General features: G+C 56.7%; 1 protein-coding gene across 2 annotated transcripts; it reads left to right on the top strand.

The window, feature by feature from the left end:
- Positions 1-2,093: 2,093 nt before the first annotated feature.
- Med25 (mediator complex subunit 25) lies at positions 2,094-16,037 on the top strand. Of its 2 annotated transcripts, none has more exons than XM_070000938.1 (18): positions 2,094-2,547; positions 2,640-2,685; positions 3,235-3,359; positions 7,460-7,558; positions 7,840-7,960; positions 8,231-8,393; positions 8,563-8,693; positions 8,938-9,025; positions 9,119-9,312; positions 9,640-9,768; positions 10,367-10,452; positions 10,538-10,595; positions 10,736-10,840; positions 11,551-11,739; positions 12,194-12,265; positions 12,383-12,601; positions 12,816-12,996; positions 14,502-16,037. In XM_070000938.1, exons 1-18 carry the CDS (start codon positions 2,246-2,248, stop codon positions 14,744-14,746), a joined length of 2,553 nt encoding a protein of 850 aa, XP_069857039.1. In that variant the 5' UTR covers positions 2,094-2,245; the 3' UTR covers positions 14,747-16,037. The 2 variants fall into 2 exon arrangements, with proteins under 2 accessions (XP_069857039.1, XP_069857040.1); XM_070000939.1 differs by lacking the exon at positions 14,502-16,037 and adding an exon at positions 13,304-13,436.
- The last annotated feature ends 222 nt before the right edge of the window (positions 16,038-16,259 follow it).

Raw genomic sequence — 16,259 nt, 5'->3', positions numbered from 1 at the left:
CCTGTCATCCTAGGTACTGAGGAGGCTAAGATCTGAGGATGGTGGTTCAAAGCCAGCCCGGGCAAGAAAGGCCGTGAGACTCTTATCTCCAATTAACCGCCAGAAAACTGGAAGTGGTGCTGTGACTTAAGCGGTAGAGCACTCTCCTTGAGCTGAATCCCTGAAGGACAGCACCCAGGCCCAGAGTTCAAGCCCCATGACCACCACTACCAACAACAAAGTGCTGCCACGCTAGGGATGTGTAGCTTATGCCTATAACTCTTGCTACTTGGTAAGCCGAGATGTGAGAATCAATATTCAAAGTCACCCTGGGCAGGAAAGTCCCTGAGACTCAACTCCAATTAAACACTGGAAGCGGAGGCGTAGCTCAAGTTGTAGAGAGCTTGCCTTGCTCAGAAATAGCAATCAGACCCTGAGTTCAAGCCCCAGGACTGGCACACACATACACACATAAACACACACACACACACACACAATTGGTGAGTTTCATCATGCTATCTTCATATATGTAACGTTAATTTTCTTCACCCCCAAGTACCGTACTCTTTCCTCTCCTTCTCTCCTGCCTTTTCCACACCCCTCTTCTTACAGTTCCTCTTTTAAACTTTTTTTTTTTTTTTTTGGTTGGTCACTGGGCTTGAACTCTAGGCCTGGGCGCTGTCCCTCAGCTCTTCAGCTCTATCATTTGAGCCACCGCACCACTTCCGGCTTTTTCTGCTTACGTGGTACTGAGGAATTGAACCCAGGGGCCTCATGCATGCAAGGCAAGCACTCTACCACTGAGCTACCTTCCCAGCCCTCCTCTTTTAAACTTATGTCTCATTTATCATCATCATCATTTTAGTTCTAGGTTCTGCAAAAAAAAAAAAAGTACATATTTTTATTTCTGGTGGACACTGAATTGTATATATTCCAGTAGAGTAGTGTAACCTTTCAATACATACAATGTAGGTAGATCAGATCAGGAATAATTGCTGTATCCATCATTCATCATTTCTGTTAAGAACATTCAAAATCGGGCTGAGAAGGTGGCTCAGTGGTAGAGTGCTCGCCTTGCATGCATGAGGCCCTGGGTTCAATTCCTCAGCACCACATAAGCAGAAAAAGCCAGAAGTGGGTGCTGTGGCTCAAGTGGTAGAGCGCTAGCCTTGAGCTGAAGAGCTGAGGGATAGCGCCCAGGCAGAGTTCAGGCCCCACGACCGACCCCCCCCCCAAAAAAAAAGAACATTCAAAATCCTCGTTTAATTTTTTTCCCCCATGATAACTGAGACTTTTACCCGCTGAGACCACGCCCTCTTCCTTCAGTTCTTTCGTTTGTGTTTTGTTTTTGAGACAGGGTCTCCTAACTCTACCCAGGCTGGCCTGGAACTTGGGATAGTTCTGCCTCCGCCTCCAAATAGCTGGGATTACCAGATGAAAGGTCTTTTTTTGTAAGGAATAAGGCTTGCTCAGCCTCCTTCCTGTCTTCGTGTTGTGTATTTTTCGAAACTGCTATCCGCAAGATGCATTTGCATAACAAATTTCTATCCACACGTGTTACAAAGATGTTCTCTACTTTATTGTGTATTTTTCAACACAATTTATGCAGTCTTCGAAGAGTCAACAGATCAAGATTTCATGTTTTGTGTTTTTGCGGGAGTGATACTCGAGTCAGTTCCAGTTTTTCAGGATTTTACCATATATTCTTTCCCTTCAGATACCGTTTTCGGGTTTCATTTGTTGCATTCACATTTTTAATCCGCTTGGAATGTATTTATGTTCTGGGTCAGTTTCTGGCTTTTTTCCCAGAAAACAACTATCAGGTGTTGCCTAGCAACGTCCACTTGGGCTGGGCTACGGCTTCTTTTAGAGGCGGGGGTGGGGGGGGCGGGGAAGGGAAGAAAACAACTCGCACCGGCTTCCCAGCTGCCACTCTTACGCGTTGCCTAGTAACCGCGCTTCGGACCACGTGACTGGTCCTGCACTCGTTCCCTCCCTCCCCCCCCCCCGCCCTTCCCCCAGAGGCCAACCAGAAACTCGAGCTCTCTGTGAGGAAACAAGGGCCGTGGACGCGTTGCGTAGCAACCAGGCCTCCTGACCCCGCCCCCTGGATCCCGGGCAAACGGGCGCCCCGCTCAAAGATGGCAAGAGGCGCTGCTGTTCAGCGAGCGGTAGTTGGCTCTTTAGGGTTCACGTAGTACTTCAGCCATCCCCTGGGGCTCCGAGAACCCCGTCAGAGACGTCCACGCAGTGCGTGTGAACGGTGATGAAGTTAAAAAAAAAAAAGAAGGCCCGGGCGGCCCCGCACAAGCATGGCGGCGCGCATGCGCAGCGCAAGCCGCGGACCCGCAAGGGCGCACGCGCGAAAAAGGCGCACTTCCGCTCTTCGGCGGCGACCGTGGCGGCGGTGGCGACGGCAGGGGTGGCGCGGGGCATGGTCCCCGGGTCCGAGGGCCCGGCCCGCGCCGGGGGCCTGGTGGCCGACGTGGTGTTTGTGATTGAGGGCACCGCCAACCTGGGGCCCTACTTCGAGGGGCTCCGCAACCACTACCTGCTCCCCGCGATCGAGTGAGTGTGGCTCCCGCGCCCCAGCCCCGCCCCCACCGGCGCTCCCGGCCGCCAACCTGACCCCCACCTTTACCTACCCCTGGTCCCCGCAGGTACTTCAATGGTGGGCCCCCTGCCGAGACGGACTTCGGGGGAGACGTGAGTCTGGGCTCGCCTGGTCTGAGGGCGGAGGCTGGGGCCTGGACCACTAGGCCTGAGAGAGGAGGCTGGGCCTGGACCTCTGGGTCTGAGGGAGGAGGACTGAGGCTTTGACCTTTGCATCTGAGGGAGGAGGCTGGGGCCTGGACCCCTGGGTCTAAGGGTGGAGGCTGGGGCCTGGACCCCTGAGCCTGAGGGAAGACGCTGCGATCTAGACTCCTGGGTTTGAGGGAGGAGACTGGGGCCCTAGACCCCTAGTCTGAGAGGGGAGGTTGAGCTGAATCCCTGGGTCTGAGAGAGAATGTTTGTCCTGGATTAATGAATCTGAGGGAGAAGGGCTGGGGCCTGGAGCCCTAAGTCTGAGGAAGGAGGACTGGGGGCTGGACCTGGTCTCCTGGGTCTGAGGGAGGAGGCTCAGGCCTGGAGTTCTGAGGGGGAAGGAAATATGGGTCAGGGTTTCGGTGTGTGAGATAGCTGGGAGCCCTAGTTCCTTCTCGGATTCACTGGAGCTTTCCTCCCAGATTAAAAGTCTCTGTCTCCCATTTTCAGTATGGGGGAACCCAGTATAGCCTTGTGGTCTTCAACACGGTGGACTGTGCCCCGGAGTCCTACGTACAATGCCACGCCCCCACCAGCAGCGCCTATGAATTTGTCACCTGGCTGGATGGCATTAGGTGAGCACTCCCCCCTGCTTGGAGAGGGTGGGGGGACTGTGGTGGCTTGGGCTGGAGCTCTCTCCCCTTGGGTGGCTGAAGCGACCACCAGGGTGATGTGTTTCTGTCCCTTTTGTCACTTGGGGGAGGATTCTGTGCTTGGCAGGATGCATACTGTTCCTTGTACTGTGTGTGACCCTCTCCTCTGCCAACCTCAGCCCTGTGTCCTTGGGTGTGTTGAGGCCTGAATCCAGGGGCTGGGGCTGGGCTAGGAGATCCTGCTGTGTGGTTTGGGTCAGGTCTTCCTGCTTCACATTTTAGTTCTGGAGTCTTGCGTCTTGGGGTTGAATGACAGCTCCTTCTTCCCCATAGACTCTTTTTTTTTTTCCCTCCCCTCTTTGAATATTATCTTCAAGGAGTTGTAGGAAGGAGTTGTTTCTGTCTAACCTATCTATTCATGTGTACAGTTTCAGCAGAACCTCTCTCCCCAGAGGGGAAAGGCTCCTGTGCCTGTGGCTCATTCTCCAAAGTGGCAGTGATGGTGTATTGTTCGTTATAGTTTTCATCTGTTGCTATATAATGAGTTCCCCGGAACAACTTAGTGGTTGAACACTACAAGGAGTCTTTTCAAGACAAGAGTTTTATAGCCTGGATTAGCCCAGGATTCACTATGCTCTGTAGGTTGGCCTTGAACTTGAGCTCCTCCTCCCTACTCTCTTTGAATGCTGGGATTATAAGCATATACTACCCTGCCCAGCAATTTTTTTTTGGGGGGGGGGTCTGGTCGTGGGCCTGGGCGCTGTCCCTCAGCTCTTCAGCTCAAGACTAGCGTTCTACCACTTGAGCCACAGCACCACTTCTGGCTTTTTTCTTTTTGCTTATGTGGTGCTGAGGAATCGAACCCAGGGCCTCAGGCATGCAAGGCAAGCGCTCTACCACTGAGCCACCTTCCCAGCCCGCAATTTTTTTTATTAGCGTGTATTGTGCAGGGTTTCATTGTGATAGTTCCATAAGTGTATATATAGTTTTCCTTGGTCATATTCACCTTCTGTTTTGCTTTCTGGTCTCCTACCAATTCTTTCTTTTTTAAACAAGTAATTAACCTGTGCACTGTTTGTGGGTCTGGAATTTGGGACTTACACTTAGCTAGATGGTTCAGTCGTTGTCTCTCTTAGGGTTGCAGTCACTCAAGAGTAGCATAGAAGAGCTGTTTCCAAGGAGCCCCACCCTGTGACCCTTGTCTCAGACCTTTTCTGGCTAGCTGTGTGACCAAGCTGGCTTTCCCTAGAGGGAGTGAACTCATACAGGAGAAGTGAGGAAGCTGCTAGGTGTATGCACATGTGTGTGCATGTGTGTGCATGCACACAGGATGCTGAGCGTGGACAGAGATACACCATCAGAAGCTGCCACTGCCCCAGGCCGTGGCATCTATCCCTAGTGCTTTTCTTTTCCTTTTTTTTTTTTTTTGTCAGTCGTGGGGCCCGGGCGCTGTCCCTCAGCTCTTCAGATCAAGGCTAGTGCTGTACCACTTGAGCCACAGTGTCACTTCCAATTTTCTGAATGGTTTATTGGAGATAAGAGTCTCATGGACTTTCCTGCCTGGGCTGGCTTTTGAACCAAGATCCTCAGATCTCAGCCTCCTGAGTAGCTAAGATTATAGGCATGAGCCACCATGAGACTCTTATCTCCAATAAACCACTCAGAAAACCGGAAGTGGCACAGTGGCTCATGTGGTACTCACCTTCAGCTGAAGAGCTGAGGGACAGTGCCCAGGCCCAGAGTTCAAGCCCCACGACCAACCAAAAAAATAAAATCATCTGTAGGAATTATTGAATGTTGGAGGGGGAGGGGGAGGGTAGAGACAAGATTCACCCCAGTGGAGAACAACTTGGCTGGCTCATAAATAACTTACAAAATGAGGTCTCTGAGTGTAGTCTCATGCATCTCAAGTCACTAGTCCCCGTCATACCTAAAGCAGGCCCCAGGAATACTTTGATGAATGAGTCAGTGAATGAATGAGTGTTTAGCATGTACTCCATCCTGATCACTCCCGGAAAACTCCATTACCTCATACATCTTCCTATGTGGGACTCCTTTCTTCATTCCTTCAAGCAGCTTGTTGCTCCCTCTTCTGTCCCATCATCCTCTGCTGGTCCCCTCACTGCCCTGTGAGTGTTGGGATCTCTGTCTTTCTCCTGTTGTTTGCCTCCTGTGGGGTGCAGTAACACAGGGAAGGAATTTAATGGCAGACAGGCTGTGTTGGGTGAAGCAGCCCTCCCCGTGGGAGAAATCTCTGCGAGATAAGCGGGCTGAGAAGGGAACACCTTGAGCTTCGTGTCTCTGGCCCTTAACTTGGAATGTGCTGTTCCCAGAGCCAAAGACAAACGCCCTGCAGATAAGCATGCTCAGGCATTCTTCTCACGGTTTGGATCTACTCATTTGTAACCATCTGCACTCAGTGTCCGTGACATTCCTGGGGCTGTAACAGCAAGTTTTGTTCATTCTTGGGGAAATCTTATCTCTGCGGGCATGTCCAGCATGTGGGGGGCAGGGAGGGCCTTCCTTGGGAAAGCTCATTCCCCCATGTCCCTTATCCTTTCTTCCAAGGCTAATGACCTCCACAGAGGAGTGGTGGAAGGCAGGCAGACCTGGGGTCCCCATTGCATGATGGCAGTTAAATTGGTCAGCAAAAGTTTCTAGCTCCCAAAAGATGAAAGGAATTGTCAGCAGGCCTCAGGCAGGCAGGGCTCAGCCCTGGGCGACTACCCCTGTGTCCAGGATGGCTGCTGGTCCTGTTTACTCACTTTGATCATTGCCTCTTATGGCATCTGGCACTGAGGCCCCTGGGGCCTGGTAATGGAAGAGACAAAAAAATGGGTGCTGGGGGCTCAGTGGTAGAGTGCTTGATTGTCATGCATTAGGCCTTGAGTTTGCACCAGCACTGGGGGGGAAGGGGCAGAGGGCCCTGAGTAGGTTAGCAGAGACCCCGGGCACTTTCAGTATAATTTCATCTTTGGGTTTCTTTGGGAATGTGATTCAGCACAAACTTTGTGGTATTCAGACCACATTTTGTTGTTCTTTTTTTTCCCTTTATTTATTTATTTATTTATTTATTTATTTATTGCTAGTCCTGGGGCTTGAACTCAGGGCCTGGGTCCCTGAGCTTCTATTTTATTTATTGACTTATTGATTTATTTTGCTCAAGGCTAGCACTTTACCACTTAAGCCACAGCGCCACTTCCGGCCTTTTCTGTTTATGTGGTACTGAGGAATGGAACCCAGAGCGTTATGCATGCTAGCAGGCATTCTACCATGAAGCCACATTCCCAGCCCTTCATTAAGTTTTTCTCATTTGGTTTGATTGTGTCAGCTGGGATGTGTCTTGGGTGACAGTGTTCAGTGAGACAAAAGCAAGTTTTTTAGGTCTCATAAGGTTAGGGAGTTTCACGCTTCTTCCTTTATGTAATCAAGGCTGGCCTGGAATTTTCCATCCTCCTGCCTTTGCCTCTTTAGTAGCTAGGATGACAAGGTATGGCTCTTCCATTTGAGCCATGCCCCGAGCCTTTAAGTTACCTTTTTTTTTTTTTTTTTTTTTTTTGAACCTTGGGGCTTTGAGCTCTTTCAGCACCTGACTCTTTACCCTTTTAGCCATGCCTCCACTTCCAATCTTTCTTCTTTTCTTCTTTTTCCTGATTCTAAGCCCGAGCAGGAAAGTCTGAGTCTCTTATCTCCAATTAATCCACAAAGAGCTGGAAGTGGAGCTGTGGCTTCAGTGATAAGAGTGCCAGGCTTGAGAGAAAAAAAGAAAAAGAAAAACAGGAAAGATGGAGCAGAAGGCCTGGAAAAGAGGAAGGAGCAAGGAGATGGACAGGACTGGGGTTCACAGGGCCCTGAGCTTGCTTCTAGGCTCCTTGCCCATCCATTCCCTGATTCCAGGCCTCGTGGGGGCCTACTGGCCTCCAGGCTTGGCCCTCAGGTGCCATGGAAAGAGCAGGGAGCTCGTAGTTGGTGGCTAACTTTCGGGGCAGTCAGGGACAGGCTGTTTGGCAGGGCATGGGGTTGGGATGGTGGCAGCTCCTGTGTGTGGCCCCTGGATCTGATGAGCACCTGACCCCCTGCAGGTTCATGGGCGGGGGCGGGGAGAGCTGCAGCCTCATCGCAGAAGGCCTCAGCACCGCCCTGCAGCTGTTTGATGACTTCAAGAAGATGCGAGAGCAGATGTGAGTCCTACTCGCCCGCTCCTTGCGCCCTGGTCTCCTTCCTCCTGCCCTTTCTCTTTCCTGCCTCGCCATGCATAGCCTGACTATGAGAAGCTGGTGGGGCTTCCTCCAGCCCCCTTTAGCTGCTCATGTCCTTCAGCAAGTCACCAAACCTGGGCACTTTGGTGCTGTCATTTGCAAAAGAAGGCTTTGCACACGATTTTGTGTGGGTGGGCTGTGTGCACCTCCAAGCCCTTGGGGTGCCTGCTTCACATCTTCCTCATTCCCCCCCTCCCCCCCAGTGGCCAGACACACCGAGTCTGTCTCTTGATCTGCAACTCGCCCCCATATCTGCTGCCAGCTGTGGAGAGTACCACGTACTCAGGGTGCACCACTGAGAGCCTCGTGCAGAAGATTGGGGAGGTGAGGGGCCCCAGTCTGAGGGAGCAGGTCTGTGGGATGAGCCCCTGGGTCTGAGGGAGGAGGACTACAGGATGGACCCTTTTGTCCCAGAGCAGTCATAGATGGCTCAACACCTGATCCCTCCATGGTGTGGGTTCAAGTTACAGCTCTGGCTGTCCTTGGACCACTGCCTGATGGGAGTTGTAGTTTTAGGGCCCTGGCTGTCCAGTCTCTGGTGAGGTGGGAGGCAGAGGGGGACCTTGTCCTGACCCTTTGCCCCCTGCCCCGCAGCGAGGGATCCACTTCTCCATTGTGTCTCCACGGAAGCTGCCTGCCCTCCGCCTTCTGTTTGAGAAGGCGGCGCCCCCCGCCCTGCTGGAGCCGCTGCAGCCCCCCGCGGACGTGAGCCAGGACCCCAGGCACATGGTGCTGGTGCGGGGGCTGGTGCTGCCTGGTGAGCCACGCACTCCGGCCAGGGCTACCATCTCCCCAGGCCTGCTGACCCAGTTTGGGGTTTTTTCGCCCCTTGGGCTGGGGCTGTTGTATCTCCTGTGCCCTCTGACCTGATTTTGGCTTTTTTCCACTCTCCTTCTCCTGGGCCTCGGTTGTCCGTGGTGCTCCAGTTGGGGGTAGCTCAGCTGCAGGCCCACTCCAGCCGAAGCAGCCGGTTCCCCTGCCTCCTGCCCCGTCCTCGACTGCCACCCTCTCCACAGCACCCCAGCAAGCTCTGCCCCCCGTCCCACCACAGTACCAGGTATTTAGGTGACTCGGGCCTGCAGGAGCCATGATCTCCTGGGAGGACCTGGGTGAGCCCTGGGGTGGACATGGAAGGGGAAGCAGTCTCCAGTGGATGTTGGGAGGGAAGGAGGGTGGGTGGGTGGAGCAGTGGTGGCAGTGGGTGATGCGAGAGTCGTGGCCTCCTGAGCGGGGTGGGTGTCTTCAGTGTTCGGCGCACAGGCCCAGGGTGCACGGTTCTCACTGGCCCCCTCCATCCTCAGGTCCCTGGGAACCTGAGTGCCGCTCAGGTGGCTGCCCAGAATGCAGTGGAGGCTGCTAAGAACCAGAAGGCTGGGCTGGGCCCACGCTGTGAGTCCAGGGCTGAAGTTGCAGGCGGGTGGCGGGCGGCGGGGCTCTTCCTGCACCATGAGCTCACCTGTGCCGCCCTGATCTCTCTTACAGTCTCGCCCATCAACCCTCTGCAGCAAGCTGCCTCAGGAGTGGGGCCTCCCTTCAGCCAGGCCCCAGCCTCCACACTGCCACAAGGGCCCCCTGGTGCCCCCAAGCCGCCTCCTTCATCCCAGCCCAGCTTGGTGTCTACTGTAGCGCCTGGCCCAGGCCTGGCCCCTCCTGCCCAGTCTGGGGCCGCGTCTATGGTATGTTCTGGCATGTCCTCCACTGCTTCCCCTGGCTGAGGACTTCCTGATTATCTTCCCCAGGTCCCAGGATCTTGGAGCCCGTGGTGCACATGCTGTGTGGCTTTGGGGTGGGAGAGTCTGGGGCAGAATCTCGCTGTGTCAGAGCCAGGCAGAGCTCTGGGACCACAGGGCGCCCTGGGACCTTGGAACTGGGAGTTCAGGCTACACGGACTTCACTGTCCTTGTGTTTGGGGTGGCGGGGACCTTGTGGGAGGCAAGGAGGAGTGGGCTCTGTTCTGTCCTTGTAATACGGCCTCACCTCCTCCTCCTCCTCCTCTTCCTCAGGCTGGCTCCGTGGCCCCTGGCGGGGTGAGCGGCCCTTCCCCTGCCCAGATGGGGGCCCCAGCTCTCGGTGGGCAGCAGTCTGTCCCCAACAAGCTCCTGGCTTGGAGTGGGGTTCTAGAGTGGCAAGAGGTGAGTGGACAGGCAGGGGCCTCCTGAGGTACAGGACTTGTGGTCCAGAGATGAGTCCCAAGAGTCCACGGGTTTGCAGCCCAAGTTAAGAGTTGTGTTGAGGGGTCTGGGAAGGTGGCTCAGTGGTAGAGTGCTTGCCTTGCACGCATGAGGCCCTGGGTTCAATTCCTCAGCACCAAATAAGCAGGGGAAAAAAAAGCCAGAAGTGGCGCTGTGGCTCATGTGGTAGGGTACTCGCCTTGAGCTGAAGAGCTAAGGGACAGCGCCCAGGCCCAGAGTTCAAGCCCCACAACCAACAAAAAAAAAAAAAAGTTGTGTTGGGTCGAGCACTTGGTGGCTTCTGCCTATAATCCAAGCGCCCATGTCAGATAGGGTATGGTGAAGACCCCAGAATTCTGGCCTGGGGGTCTAGTGGGCTGTAGGACTTAGGACTAGGTGAGCCCCCAAGTTTGAGGACTTTTAAGACTAGATGAACGTGGATTGGTGGAGGAACCACCAAGACTTCAAGTTGGGGTGTCCTGAGTTTGGGGCCACCAGGATGGGGGTTAGGAGGGACCAGGGGAGCCCTTCTCCCTGAGATGTACTTTTCCCCCCTCAGAAACCTAAGCCAGCCTCGGTAGATGCCAGCACCAAGCTGACCCGGTCACTGCCCTGTCAGGTCTACGTGAACCATGGAGAGAACCTGTAGGTGGTGGCCTGGGTGTGTGTGGTGGGGGAGGGGGAGGCTGGGGTCCCACCCTGCTGACCCCCTCCTGCCCCCCTCCCCCAGGAAGACGGAGCAGTGGCCGCAGAAGCTGATCATGCAGCTCATCCCCCAGCAGCTGCTGGTGAGCGCCTCACCCTGCCCTTCCTTCCCACCTTTTCCCTCCCTTTCCCCCTTCCTTTCCCCCCCTTTCTCTTCTCCCCCACCTGTTCCCCCTGTCCCTCTTGCCCCGGCTCCTCTCCTCACAGCCGCCTGTGTCTGCAGACTACCCTGGGCCCTCTGTTCCGGAACTCGAGGATGGTGCAGTTCCACTTCAACAAGGACCAGGAGTCCCTCAAGGGCCTCTACCGCATCATGGGCAATGGCTTTGTGAGTGTGGGGTGACCCGGGCACCCGCTCTTCTGTCCACCCTTCTGAGCTCCTGGGAGTTTGGCTCAACTGAAGGAGCCTTGTGTCCATGGGGCATGGGCGGGGGGGTGCCCTCAGTGGGGGCTGGGCCGAGTGACCACTTGCCCTGCCCCATTACTGAGAAACGTGTCCCGTGTGTGTGGCTGGGGTCCGAGCCAGGCACCAGAGCAGATGTTGATTTTTGACGTAAATAGGAGCCTGGAAGTGGAGGTGCGGGCCTAGTTTCACATTGGGGACTTGGGATCCAGTGTTGGGGTTGTCTGGGGCTCTTCCTCAGGGCTCCCTGTGCCCTGTCCACTTGGACAAGACTGGCCATGGGGAGGTCAGTGCAGCGCACTGGGCTTGGGCCTGCTGTGGGCTGAATGCCGCCATGGCCCAGGCACCTGCCTGCCAGGTCCCAATCTCAGCCGCCCCCGGCTGCCGGGCAACATGGCCTCTCCTGTCTCCCCTGTTCCCTGAGCTGCACCCCTACCCCCAGGCTGATCCTGCCCCATACCTGCCAGAACTCCAGCTCCTCCCAAACCACTCCCGACTCCCCAGAGCAGCTGTCAATCATGAGGGCTCTCTGCTCAGCCACATCTGAGCTTCTGAAACCTTTTAGAACCAGGAGGTAGAGAGGGCTGGTGGGCCACCTCCAGGGGTGGAGAGGGATCTAGAGCCTCTGTCTGCAGGCGGGCTGCGTTCACTTCCCCCACACGGCCCCGTGCGAGGTACGAGTGCTCATGCTGCTGTACTCGTCCAAGAAGAAGATCTTCATGGGCCTCATCCCCTACGACCAGAGCGGCTTCGTCAACGGCATCCGTCAGGTCATCACCAACCACAAGCAAGTCCAGCAGCAGAAGCTGGAGCAGCAGCGAGGGGTGAGCCATGACCCCAGCTCAGTCAGGCTCCCCTGGCCTTCTCCATCTCCAGTCTCTCAAGTCATGGCCCCCCCAAGTTCTACACAGCTTCTTTTTTTTGGGGGGGGGGTCGTTCGTGGGGCTTGAACTCTGGGCCGGCACTGTCCCTGAGCTCTTCAGCTCATAGCTAGAACTCGACCACTTGAGCCATAGCTCCACATCTGGCTGTCTGTTTATGTGGTGCTGAGGAATTGAACCCAGGGCCTCATGCATGCAAGGCAAGCACTCTAACCACTGAGCCACCTTCCCAGCTCCCACCCTATTTCCTGGAGGCCGTTTTCCTCAGTGCCTGGCAGTGTGTTTCCCCCTCCCAAGCCTGCCTGGCCTGCAAGAAAATGTTTCAGCTCCCCCCCCCACCCTCTGTGCCCCAATCCTCATGGCCCCCATTGACCTGCTCCTCTTCTCCCCTTTCCAGATGGGGGCACAGCAGGCGCCTCCAGGCCTGGGCCCTATTCTAGAGGACCAAGCAAGGCCCCCACAGAATCTGGTGAGGACACAGCTGGGGGAAGTCAGGGACTGCACATCACCTGTTGTTCTCACTTATCCTGAGATCAAGGAGTCTGGGGCTCTGCCCTTCTCCCTCACCCCCATCTCTCTCCGCCAGCTCCAGCTCCGTGCACCGCAGCCCCAGCCTCAGGCCACTGTGGGGGCCTCTGGGGCCGCAGGGCAACCCCAGCCTCAAAGTACCACCCAGGCTCCTCCAGGTGCACCCCAGGGCCCCCCCGGAGCCGCCCCTGGCCCACCCCCTCCAGGACCCACCCTTCGGCCTCAGAACCCTGGAGCCAACCCTCAACTACGGAGCCTCCTCCTCAATCCCCCACCGGTGAGATTTGGGGTGGGGTGGCAGCAGCTGTGGCCCCTGGCCCCTGTGGTGGAGGGAGGCTGGCTCTGGCCGGCGGGGTGAGGTCCTGGCAGACCCCGCTGCTGTCCTCCGCACTCCGCACCCCCAGACCCCTCCCAGCCGCCTCCACGCCAGAGGCAGCATGGGGAGCCACATGGGTTCCAGCGGCCTCTGAGCCTCCCTCTTGTTCCCCTAGCCCCAGTCTGGGGTGCCCCTGCCCCAGGCCTCCCTCCACCACCTGCAGCCACCAGGGGCGCCCGCACTGCTGCCCCCACCACACCAGAGCCTGGGGCAGCCCCAGCTGGGGCCCCCTCTCCTGCACCCGCCGCCCGCCCAGTCCTGGCCTGCGCAGCTGCCCCCCCGTGCGCCACTTCCAGGTAAGGGGCTGCAGAGGAGGGCAGGGTGTGGACAGTGTCCCGTCCGAGGCCCTTCCAGGGTTTTGAGGGCCACGGGAAGGCCGGCCTGTGGGCACAAAAAGTCTCTCCATGATCCTCGCCCATGGGCGCTGGAAACGGTCTTAGGGTCAGAGAGGCTCATGGGAAACTGCCAGCACGTGGGTCAGAAGGTGCCGCCATTGGGTCCCCAAAGCTTCGTGGGAAAAAGGAGTGCCTGGGCTCCAGAGGAGGAGGGAGGACACAGGCCCAGGGCCTTCTGGGAGATGCAGTCCCTTCCCCTGCCCCCCAGGTCAGATGCTGCTGAGCGGGGGTCCCCGGGGCCCGGTCCCCCAGCCGGGCCTGCAGCCCAGCGTCATGGAGGACGACATCCTCATGGATCTCATCTGAACCCCAACACCCAATAAAGTTCCTTTGAACACACACCCCGGCTCCCGTCACTGACGTCCCCCAGTTGTGGGCAGGAGACCCGGGGCTACGTCCTGTTGCCTCAGCTGGCAGTGTTGCCAGCCAGGCAGGAAGCACCCAGGGTCCCGTGTGGCATGGGCCTGGCAGGGAGCCCCGAAGAGCATCTGACCCACCGGGGCTCCCGGCACCTGCAGAGAGCAGCAGCAGTCAGGAGGGCAGGCCCCGGGGCACGGCTCCACGGGCGGGGCTGGGCTCAGAGCCCAGTGTGGGCAGTTAGGTGTATCCTGGGGGCTCAGGGTAGGCGGCACGCCGGGGCAGGTGTGGCTGGCTCTGGTGTCAGGGTGACCCCTCGGCTATGCAGGAGGCCGAGAGGGGTGTGCTGAGTTCCAGCAGCCCCCCCGGAGGGCCTGAGTGGCACAGGTGTGAGGTAGGTCAGTGGTGCCCGAGGGGCAGCGTGTGATGGTGGAAACACAGGTGTGGACAGGGCAGGCGTTGGTGTGCACGAGGTGGATGGACGGTGGCCAGCGCTGAGGCGGGGAGCTGGCTCAGGCCAGGCGAGGCGAGGCTTCGGAAAGCCCTCCTAGGAGAGGCCGGGGCGGCAGGGCGCAGGGGTGCCCTGCAGGCAGAGTGGCTATCTTGTCAGACTGTAGGGTAGTGGTGGTCCGCGTGTGGACCGCACTTGGCTTGCTGGCTGGCAATGCGGGTTCCTGGCCCACCCAGGGGAGGTTGCGGCTGCGGGCCGTGGCCGCGCTGCAGCCGAGTTGTGTTTGGCCTTCCCTGGGTGAGCAGATGTGGAACTTTTTTTCTGATGAGTTAGTTGTGCAAAACAGGATGATACACACACACACACATACATATACACACGGCTGCTCTTAACCAATCAGAAGACCTGGCACCCCTGGGCCCACCCTTCCACCTGGCAGCAGCGGGCTAAGCACGCCCCTTTGCTTCGCCACAGTCCCCAGCACTCCCTCCCGCGCCCCGCGGGGAGGGCGCTCGGCGTCTCGGGGCTGGCACTGTGTTGTTGTGTGGGAGCGATCAGAGAAAAGTGAACTCTTTCTTATACCCATGTCTCTCAAAAGTGGCCAAACGAAAGAGAGAAGGAGAGGGCCGCGTGTTTCGAGAAAGATGGGAGCGAGACTATTTCTTTGTGGAAGTGAAGAACATGCCTACGTGTTTAATATGCAAAAAAATCGTGTCTGTGTTGAAAGAGTACAACCTGAAGCGCCACTATGAGTCCCAGCACAGTAAGAGCTACAGCCAGTACACGGAGCAGACGCGCGCCGCCATCCTCAGCGAGCTCAAGAAAGGGCTCAAGTGTCAGTAGGAGCGGAAGGAGTGATGGGAAGAGAACCCCACCCCACCCCCAACCCTGGGCACGAGCACCCGAGTGTGGAGAGGAGTTGGAATGCACGACTGTGAGGCGGGTTGAGTGCCACGGGCATTTGCATGGCGCCACAAATTCACGGGTGCCTGGCTGAGTCCTCCGCACGTGGCCTCCTCTCCCCGCCGCTCCTAAACTCTGTCCAACCACTTAGCTTTATTTATTGGTGGTGGTGAGAATCTTGAGGTGACCGAAGATGTGTTCCCCTGGCCGGGGGGGCAAGGCAGGCCCTCTGCTGGAAGATAGCCCCCCCCCCTTAGTCATGTCTTGAGACAAACCAGTGTCCCTGTGCGCCTCAGGGGTTCGTAAGCACAACCGCAGGCAGTGGTGGCAACGCCAGGATCTGTCACCCTGCGGCATCTGCTCAGGACCGAGGTCTGGCCCCTCCATCCTCCTCCCCCCCCCCCCCGCCCTCCCCAGGAATCCAGTAGCACACGTCATGGAGACCTTTGCCACAAAGCTCTGAGCTCCAGCCACGGGCCAGGGGAGCCCTGCTTGTGACAGAAATCCCAGCGGTTGAACTTGGGGCCATTTCAGATCACGCAAAAGCCGCACCCCCTCTGCACCCCGGCTGCCTCTGCGGGGCTCTGCGCAAGCCACTCCTTGAACATGGCCATGTCGGCCCCAACCCCGCCAGCGCCAGGAGCCGTTGACACAATGGGGCTCTTCCTTCGCTGTAGTTGCTTTCTGACTGTGAAAGGCTACTGTCTACCACATTTGTGGGCCCCACACCTGCCCTCCCCCTCCCCCCACCAAGAGGCTCCCCGGACCACCCACCCCTCCTTTCTTGAAATGAGCCAATGCTGGCCCTTTGCTGTTGTCGGCCCGTGGCCTACTGTGTGAGCCCAGACCGCAAATCAGGGCGGGCGGGCGCTGGTTCTTAAACACTGTTCTTTTGGAAGACTGTGAGATTTTTTTCAGCTCTGTCCACGTTTGGGGGTACCCACGCGGGTCCAGCAGCTGTTTTCCGTTACAACTCTGACTCAAAAATAATGGCTCCAGTGGAAGGACTCGAGGCTGGTTGAGCACCCCTGCCTGCCCAGCCTCGCCCGGCCCTCCAGCCGCAGCTCACAGGAGCAAGAGAATTATGAGAGAGCAAAATTTTAATAATTAAAATAGTTCTATTTTTCAATTTGTATTTTTTCAATTTCGAATCTAAAGCATAAGACGACAGTATCATACATGTTTGTATTCTGTTCCGTGCCTTCACCATAGTTGAGTAAAGATCCAATTTGATCTTCTTTGTGGCCCTGGACTTTTCTTATACCTGACTAGTTCACTCATTTGTGTGAGCCGCCTGGCCCCTTGGAGACACGAGTTTCTGATCCCTGCCCTGGAGCTTTTGGACCAAGTCTAGGGCTGGGAGGAGGCTGGCCATCCACCTTTACAGCAAGCACTCCAGAAGATTCTCAGGCATGTGAAGATGGGGTAGGGGGCTCGTGGCAGCAGAAGGTGC

This window comes from Dipodomys merriami, unplaced genomic scaffold, assembly GCF_024711535.1.
Source record: "Dipodomys merriami isolate MVZ:Mamm:240054 unplaced genomic scaffold, mDipMer1.0.p SCAF_57, whole genome shotgun sequence".
Taxonomy (NCBI): domain Eukaryota; kingdom Metazoa; phylum Chordata; class Mammalia; order Rodentia; family Heteromyidae; genus Dipodomys; species Dipodomys merriami.
This window is presented reverse-complemented; position numbering and strand designations above follow the sequence as displayed.